Below are 8587 nucleotides of genomic sequence, written 5' to 3'. Positions count from 1 at the left end.
GAGTGGATTTTGTTTAAGGAAATACGAGTGTAGTTTTCTTGGTTGCATGCATGCATGCATTGCATCGACAATGCAATAATGAATTGCTCAAAGCCACTCGCACATTGATCATTATTCAACAACTCCGGATCTCACTTGGTTCTATGCATATGGCAGAGGACAGAGCTTGATAGATTTACAGAAACAGCAATGGAATGGGGGAAAAAGTTGAAAAACCATCTCGCCAAATAAACTCTCCAATGCAGTTGATACGATACTAAATGAAAACAATAAAAAAAATTGAAAATGGATCAAATAAATGTCTGGTCCAATAAAAGTGCCACAGAAAATGTAGGCTCTTCTTGTTATTGTTTTTTTTTTTGAAACATCTTCTTGTTATTGTTTTTTACATGGGGTTGTGTTCTGATTTGACATTTAGGTTTATGTGTTTTGGGTTATTTATTAATGTATTTGTTTTAAATAGAGAAAACAAAAAGGAGAAGGAAAAAATGTTATCAAACAAAGCCGTGGTTTTGGCTTTTGTAGCAGACCAAAAGATACAGTTGGTTTGATAAAACTTTTGAGCTGGTCCTTTTTTTTTTCTTGGGAATGCTACACTTATTCTTATTTTTTTACACAATTTTTTCATACCCGTAGGTGGCTTTTAAAGCTAGTATTGATCAAAACTCGATAAAGTTTCATCTTATATCTACTAGTGATTTTAAAAGTCACATATAAGTGAAAAAATTGTATAAAGAAGTTGAGTTGTTAGAAGTCACTCTCGTATCTCTTCAAGAATAATGTGGTTTTTAAAATTACCATTGGACTTGTGATTAATCATTATTAAATTTTGATCAAATGATAATTTTAAAAGTCATCTTATTTTTTGAGAACACAAGAGAAACTTTTGGAATTATTTAAAGAAGTGAGTAATTGTAGCATTATTCTAGTCGGTGGCGGAGCCACGTTACCCCCCCCCCCCCCAAGGATTTTAATTTTTTTTTTAACCCAAGGCACCCTTAAAATAAAATAAAATAAAAAGAAAGAAAAAATTCTTTTTACAATTTTACCTACTCATTTCCTAAGACACAGCAACCCTTCCCCCGCACCCCCATTTAACCCATGGCAATTTGAGCACATATTTTTGAACTTTTATAGATATTTTTTGTGATGCATATATTGTGTGAATTACCAAATTTTTAGGGTAGAGAAAATTTTTAAGACGCCAAAAAATTTTTAGCGACACCCCTAATATAAAATGGCTAGCTCCGCCACTGATTCTAGTAATGCTATAAGTTTCTCTTGTATTAATTTTGTGTTTCTCCAAAGATGATGTAGCTCTTAAAATCACCATGAGCTTGTGACAGTTAATTTTTAAGAGATATAAGAAAGACTTTTAAAATTACTCTATTATTTTGTATTCCAAGTTGTTTGTTACTTTTTGTTACTTAAAAAAACAGGAAGCTGCTCCGTTTACGCGATCCAAACATCTCATTTTAAAAGATCAGTTCTCCGGAAATAGCAATCAACTTAAAAAAATTAAGTTAATGTATTTAAATTTAAATTATAATACGTTAATTATTTACATAAACTATATGAATGTTTATTATATATTCCAACACCTTTTTTTTTTTTTTTTAAAGAATATTATATATATTCCAACATTCCCCCCCTCCCAAGTAAAAGAAAAGCCACGTTTTCTCACGAACCGAATAAAAAAATAAAATAAAGGAAAGAAAAGGAAAAGAAAAGCCAAATACCTTCTTCAGCAAGTGCTTGCCGACCCCCCAACCACGCTACGCCAGGACCACACGCAAAAGCCGCTCTATTCACCCACCCCCATCGCCGTCATTCCCGGCTCTTTCTCACTAATTGCAGCCTGTTTGTTCTCCTCCGAATTCAAGGTATTTTATCTCTTAGACCTTTCGTAGTTGCAAATTGACTTCTAATTAAGGCAACGAAAATCTTGCGGTAGAGATTTTTTTCCTCAACTTTATCAATGTTTGCATTCTTCTTCTTCTTCTTCTTCTTCTGCTTCTGCTTCTGGCCTTCTCGGTCTTTTGACAGAAAAAGAACGAAAATCGCGTAAACATGGTGGTGCAATTACTGATTCTTTTTCTGTTTTATCATGGTGTTGTTGTCAGAGATAGTAATTGTATGGCGGAGGCACTCTCGGATTCCGGTTCGGCCAATGCGCCCACGATCGAGTCCGTGCGAGGGTCGTTGATCCGCCAAGAAGACACAATCGTTTTCGGCCTCATTGAGCGGGCTCGCTTCCCCATCAATTCTCCCACCTACAGTGCCTCTTACGCTAAAATTCCTGGCTTTACTGGCTCCTTGGCTCAGTTCGTTGCTCATGAAACTGAGGCCCTCCAAGCTAAGGTATGTGCTATTATGGGCCTCGGCCCATTACTCGATCTATTGTCACAAATGCCTTTTTTGTAAAAAAAATTTACTGTAGAGTTTTTTTTTTTTACTATTTATTTTGTTGATTAAAAGTGTGATTATAAAAATAATAATATCGGTTTGAAGGCCTAGAAAAATTTACCTATTAAAACCACCAAATTAAAATTTTGCGCTAAGGGTCTTTTTTGTGTTTGTGATTTTAAGATGAACGACTTAAAAAATAAGAAATGATAGAATTCATTATTTTTTAATTATATTTTAACCTTTTTCATAATGAATGGATGAATCTATTATTGAATTTGTGTAGGATTTACATGAGTTTACAAATCTAATGATTGATCTATTGAATTTGTAAAATCATATGGTTGAAAAATAATTGTGTAACATGCCTCATTTAAAAATGGGTACAAAATTTTATATCATGGGTACCAAAGTGATGTGAAATTTATTTATTGAAAATGATCAAAATCAAGAAAAATGCTACTGTTACCAATAACTATGTATACATTATTTTAGTATTCATCTCTTGATAATAAAAAAAAATTGGTACCTTAGCTTTTTTTTTTTTTTCTTTTCAAAAATACCAATTTTATTGCAGAATTGTAATTTGACCTCTAAAATTGAATTTAGCATTTATAATCGTGTGTTTTTAAAAATGCATTCATATACATTTTCAGAGGGATGTCAGGCATTCTAACACTTTTTTTCAAATTTTTTTTTCCAAATGATCTGGACCCCACATTTATTTAAGAATATATATATAAATCTATTTATTTATTGAATGGACCAGATTATTTGGAAAAAAAAAATTTAGGAAAAAGTGTTGAGATGTCTAGTATTATCACTATTTTCAAATTGCAATTTTTTTTCTAATATTACAATTTTTTAAAAACACACTTCTAAATAATATATTTTCTATAATTTAATTTAAAATCACATTTTAATTTGCAAGATGGAAGTGTGAAATGCACTCTTAACCATTTAAAATCACATTTTGATTTTCAAGGTGGTCTCGTGGAACCCCACTTTCGTTCTGTCTCTTTCTATGTCGTGGTTCGTTTTATTTGGTATCGTTTGGTACGAAAGATTCCGTATATTGGGCTTGTCGTGTATCGGACGGTCCGCGTTGTGCGTGTGGATATGTGGAATCCACCGCCTCAATATTTGGGCCCATCGAGGACGACGAGGGGTCACTTTTCTCTGTTCTTTTGCTGTCGACAATGTGGATGATATTTTATATTATGAGATATCAAATTATAAATTAAAAAGAAAACCCCCACTACGGTAATTGTTAATTGTTATTATTTTAAATTAATTGATTCAAATTTTATAATTTTAATATATAACTTAAAAACATATAAATTATAATGAATTAATAAAAAAATAAAGATACTTTTGAAACTGATATTCTGAGATGATATATTTTGAGTCATTTAAAATAATTATCAAGCTTATCTTAAAAAAAATTACAGGATTTTATTTCTCTATATTTTTTTTTTTTGATAAGTTAAATTAGGCACTGGAATTTATTTCTCTATATTTAGGTTTTGTTTTAGAAAAGTATTTTCATGATTTAATTCCATGGAAAAGATATAGCCCTTGCTTTGAAACTCTTGTCTATTTATATCCACGACCTTGTCGCTTATTGTTTCTCTAGGTGCATCATTGACAATGCATGCTTCATAGCAAAGGATATAGTTTAGCGTAAGTCTAAAAGGAAGACCCATGTCTTCTTTGTGTCATCTCAAAATTAATGTGTATTTTAAAACTATCAATAAATTTGTAAATTTTGATCAAATGATAATTTTAAGAGTCGATACAAAGAAAACATAGGTCTTTCTCTTAACATTATTCTATAGTTTAATTTGATATGGTTGTATTCTTTGGTGAGTATTTAATTGAACAATGTGCAACCAATTTTTTAATTACAATGCGGCTTCAAAGATGGTGTTAATGGCTTGTCAAGCCTTTGGTGGTGTTTAACAAACACCACCACTCCCCTAAACACTATTCATTTAATTTTTTTTCTTCAAAAAATTAACATAAAAACATTCTTACTTTTTATATAACATTATTTACTTTTTATTATTATTCAAATCAAAAAATTATTACAAAATAAAATTTTTCAACTTTTCAATACTAATCATTATTATTATTATTATTTTTTGTTAATTATTTAAAATGCATGATCAGTGCCGTGTTGTGCCATGTTGTTTTACAAACAGGGCCTTTGCATCCCAATGCTTGAATTAGATTTTAGCACCTTGAGTAGACTAATAGCAAAATAGATTTTTAGAGTACCCCAAGCCAATACCATTTCAATTAGAGATGGCAATTCGTGTTTGCTTGTTGGGTTCGGGTTGTGTCGAAACATGGATTTAAGACTATATAGGTCAATCCTTATTCGATTAATTTAATTAAATGGGCTAGACCCCCCTCAACCCTAACTTGCTAATTTCGCAGTGGATTTGTGTCGAATTCGCGGGCCATGTCAAACAATTTCAGACTTAAATGTCACATGTTGGGTTCGAGTCATATCAAAACATGAGTATAAACTATATAGATAAACTCTAACGCAACCCATTTAATTAAATATGTTATACCCTTCAACCTTAACCTGCTAATTTTGTGTTAGGTTCGTGATTCGTATAAAAATTTGTCAGCCATAATTTCAACACAGGATCTGAAAATCTTAACACTGAACTAATAAATTTCTCCGTTGGACTTAATTTAGTTTGTTTTAGCCTTCTCTTCTTTAATTTATGTGTCCTGGATGTTTATGTTTTTTTGATTCATAAGCCAATGTCAAATGTAAACTTGGTAAAACCACGGCAATGAGTCAGAAGTGCCTTGTCGGGTTTGGATCATGCTATCACTCCTTACTTCAGTTTTATTGCTAACATGACTTGGAATGTTGCAGGCTGGTAGATTTACAAGCCCAGAAGAAAATCCATTTTTTCCAAAAGATTTACCAGCCTCCCTTGTGCCATCTCAAAACCATACGGGGGTAATGACATGACCAACACTCTGGTTTTTGCTTTTCAATTTTGATAAGGTCAATTTTCATTTGATCTAATTCCCATTATAGGTTTTGCATCCATCAGCCGCTTCCATTAACATAAACAAGTCCATATGGGACTTCTATTTTGATAAACTGCTTGCATTGTTTGCTGTCCCGGGTGATGATGGCAATTATGCTGCAACTGCTGCTAGCGATCTTGTGTGTTTACAGGTAAAGGTGTCTCTGTTGTGTAACTTTTCCTTCGTTTTGTACTATGCTGTTGTCAAAGTTACCACCTTACGGCTGCTGATGATCAATTGGACACCCTTTCTTGTGCAAAGTTTCTTTTTTTTTTTTTTTTTTTTTTTTTTTTTTTTCATTTTATTTGGTAAGTTCAGGTTTTGAAGATGTCTGGATGAGAAAGGAGTGTTTTTTTATCATATTTTGATAAGGAGTAATATGACCTTTACCTGCAGGCCCTTTCCAGAAGGATTCATTATGGAAAGTTCGTAGCTGAGGTAAAATTCAAGGAATCCCCTAAAGAATATGAACCTGCAATTCGTGCCAAGGTATTATGGATGAATCATTAAACATTACAGCAAAACAATTAGTTAAATTCATTATTATCATATTTATAATGATGAGTTCCATGACAAGCATTTGAGAAAAATGAGAAGATATTGTAGAAATTTTTGTAAGAAAATCTTATTTTCCTAGTTTGTGCTAATTCTGAAGGGAAAATAACAGGCTCCATTTGTTAACCCCTTCTCACTTTTCTTTTTTACTCTGATATCGTATCCTTTGTTTACAGTGAACCATCTTCTCACCATAGGCTTTTATCATGACTGATATCAGTGGCTGCAAGGATAGTGAATCGTCCTTTGTTCTTTTTGCATTGATATCAATCGGTGTTTGCCTTTTCGGGCGAACAAAAAACAAAATAACAGTTGAATGGCAAAGTCTAGCAGATTGTTATACAATTTGACTATTTTTCATTATCAAGTCATTTTAGTTGTATGACAGTGTACTAAATACAATTATTTGAAACAAAAAACACCCAAAAAAGGAGTTAACAAATGGAGCTTGTGTTTTTATCCAACCAGGCCAAATGATTATGCATCTTAGTATGATAATTTGTTGGTTGTTTCAGAACAGAGATGCTCTGATGAAACTGTTGACAGTTGAGAGCGTAGAAGAAGCAGTGAAGAAGAGAGTTGCCAAGAAGGCCATGGTGTTTGGGCAAGAAGTGACTTTGAACTCGACTGATGGCAGCAACGGGAAGTACAAGGTTGATCCATCAGTTCTTTCTCGCCTCTATGCGGAGTGGGTGATGCCTCTAACCAAGCTTGTGCAAGTTGAGTACCTCCTACGCCGCCTTGATTGAAGCCTACTTTCCCTTTCATTTCATGTATCAACTAATTATGATGTTATGAAGAATCGAAATTTTCTCATTTACATTTTTGCTATATTTGATTGTAAGATAACATCATTTTAATAAATTTCGCAAATAAATTTGCGTTTATTTAAGAAACTATACCTTCGTGAATATGTGTTTGCATGATTAGATACATGTGTGCTCATTAGTGATGATGCCTTCAAAGTTGGTAAACAAATGAAGCTTTTGAGTCTTACAACCCCAATTATTGATACAATCATACAGGCATTACAAAACTATAAGGCTATGATTGTTAATGCTTTTTTGAGGGTTTTTTTTTTTTTTTTTTGAAAAAATGTTTGATGTAACGCCAAGGTAAAAATTGTTTTTAATGCTTTGTATTTTAGGTTGTTTGTTAATGTCTTTATTTTGAAAAAAAAAAAAAAAATGAGAGAATGAAAAAATCGTTAACAAACAAAGCCAAATACCCGTCAATATGTTACGTGGTATTAAAATGAATTCATAACGTATAATGTTAAAAGAGCAGTGTTTTACTTACTTTTATATATAAAATAGTTTTAAAATAATGTGTCATCATGAATAAAATTTAGTATTTTGAAAAATGTGTTACTATCACATGAGACGATGAAACATCACTTTAGAGCTAACTTTTGTAAAAGAAAAAAAAAAGGTTAAATACTTTTTTGTCCCATGCGGTTTAACAGTTTTATTTTTTTGTCCCATCGGTTTCATTTTGTATCACATATGGTACATAATAGTTAAGAAAGAAGATGATACCTTCGTCTAAATTCCGTTAAAAAATTGATGAAAATCAATCAGCACACCAAAAAACTTGACATCTGTCCATATACATAATTAAAAATGAAAAAAATAAAAATTTTAAAAACTAAAATGATTAAAAACATTAAAAAATTAAATTAAATAAAAACTGAAAAGGGGTGACTCCAACCACCCTTGGCCGGTTTGGGGGTGACTTTAGCTACCCCCGTTTGGGCTAGGGTGGACGAACCACCTCAAAAGGCCAATTAAAAATAAAAAATAAAAAATTTAGGGTTAACCCTTCGGGGTGGTTGAACAACCTAGAGGGCTATGGGGCGCTGATGTGAATTTCTATCAATTTTTTGACAAAATTTAGATGAAGGTACCATATTCATTTTTAACCATTATTTAGGTACCATTTATGATACAAAACCGAGGGAACAAAAAATATAATTGTTAAACTACTTGGGCAAAAATGTATTTAACCTAATAAAAACTTAGAAAGCATTGCATTTCTTATGAGATAGTACATTCTCTCATTCTTCCGCTTTTTAAAATCACCATTAAATTTGAGGCCTATATCCAGACCGAAGTACAAATTCAATAATAATTTTTTTAAAAAAATATGAGAAAAGAATTATAAGAAAAAAATAAGCATTTTTCCATTTCTCATCCTTCAAAAGCACAAGAAAAATTATTAAAGTGGCAGCATATTGATCTTGGTATGCACTACACACAATGTTGTTCCCATTCTATCCTCACATTATTGGTCTTCTCTCTCCGTACCCTTGAGTCCTTGACCAACGGACTCTTTCACTGACATTCAAAATTACCAAAGTATCATCTAAATCACAAATCCACTCACCCAACCAAGCATTGACTTTGACCCTTAAAGGACACATGCGTCTTTTAGGCCTCCTTCTATTCGCACAGTACCGCACTACTACTCTCGTGAGTCGTGACTCCAACTCGCGTGAGGAAGACAAAATCGTCCTTTTGGTCCCAAAGAGGACCCCATTACCACCCCACCCCACCCCCCCCCAACA

The 8587-nt window shown here is 32.5% G+C and overlaps 1 protein-coding gene across 3 annotated transcripts; it reads left to right on the top strand.

Moving 5' to 3' along the window:
* The first annotated feature begins 1725 nt into the window (after nt 1-1725).
* On the top strand, nt 1726-6885 carry CM2 (chorismate mutase 2). 3 transcript variants are annotated; one of them, XM_059605018.2, is made up of 6 exons: nt 1726-1883; nt 2124-2361; nt 5306-5392; nt 5474-5617; nt 5863-5955; nt 6537-6885. In XM_059605018.2, exons 2-6 carry the CDS (start codon nt 2137-2139, stop codon nt 6768-6770), a joined length of 783 nt encoding a protein of 260 aa, XP_059461001.2. In that variant the 5' UTR covers nt 1726-1883; nt 2124-2136; the 3' UTR covers nt 6771-6885. The 3 variants fall into 3 exon arrangements, with proteins under 3 accessions (XP_059461001.2, XP_059461002.2, XP_059460999.2); XM_059605019.2 differs by lacking the exon at nt 1726-1883 and adding an exon at nt 1887-1950; XM_059605016.2 differs by lacking the exon at nt 1726-1883 and having other exon boundaries at nt 2026-2361.
* Nucleotides 6886-8587: the final 1702 nt, after the last annotated feature.

The sequence above is a fragment of the Corylus avellana genome, chromosome 9 (genome assembly GCF_965113065.1).
Source record: "Corylus avellana chromosome 9, dhCorAvel1.hap1.2, whole genome shotgun sequence".
Lineage (NCBI taxonomy): Eukaryota > Viridiplantae > Streptophyta > Magnoliopsida > Fagales > Betulaceae > Corylus > Corylus avellana.
The sequence above is the reverse complement of the archived record's forward strand: the minus strand, read 5'-3'. Positions and strand labels throughout refer to the sequence as shown.

Bases quoted from the DNA above. Each gene is read 5' to 3' on its own strand.
- CM2 (XM_059605016.2), top strand. From the start codon at position 2,071: ATGGTGGTGCAATTACTGATTCTTTTTCTGTTTTATCATGGTGTTGTT. The intron at 5,618-5,862 runs GTAAAGGTGTCT...CTTTACCTGCAG, and splicing joins GCGATCTTGTGTGTTTACAG to GCCCTTTCCAGAAGGATTCA. The intron at 5,956-6,536 runs GTATTATGGATG...TGGTTGTTTCAG, and splicing joins AACCTGCAATTCGTGCCAAG to AACAGAGATGCTCTGATGAA.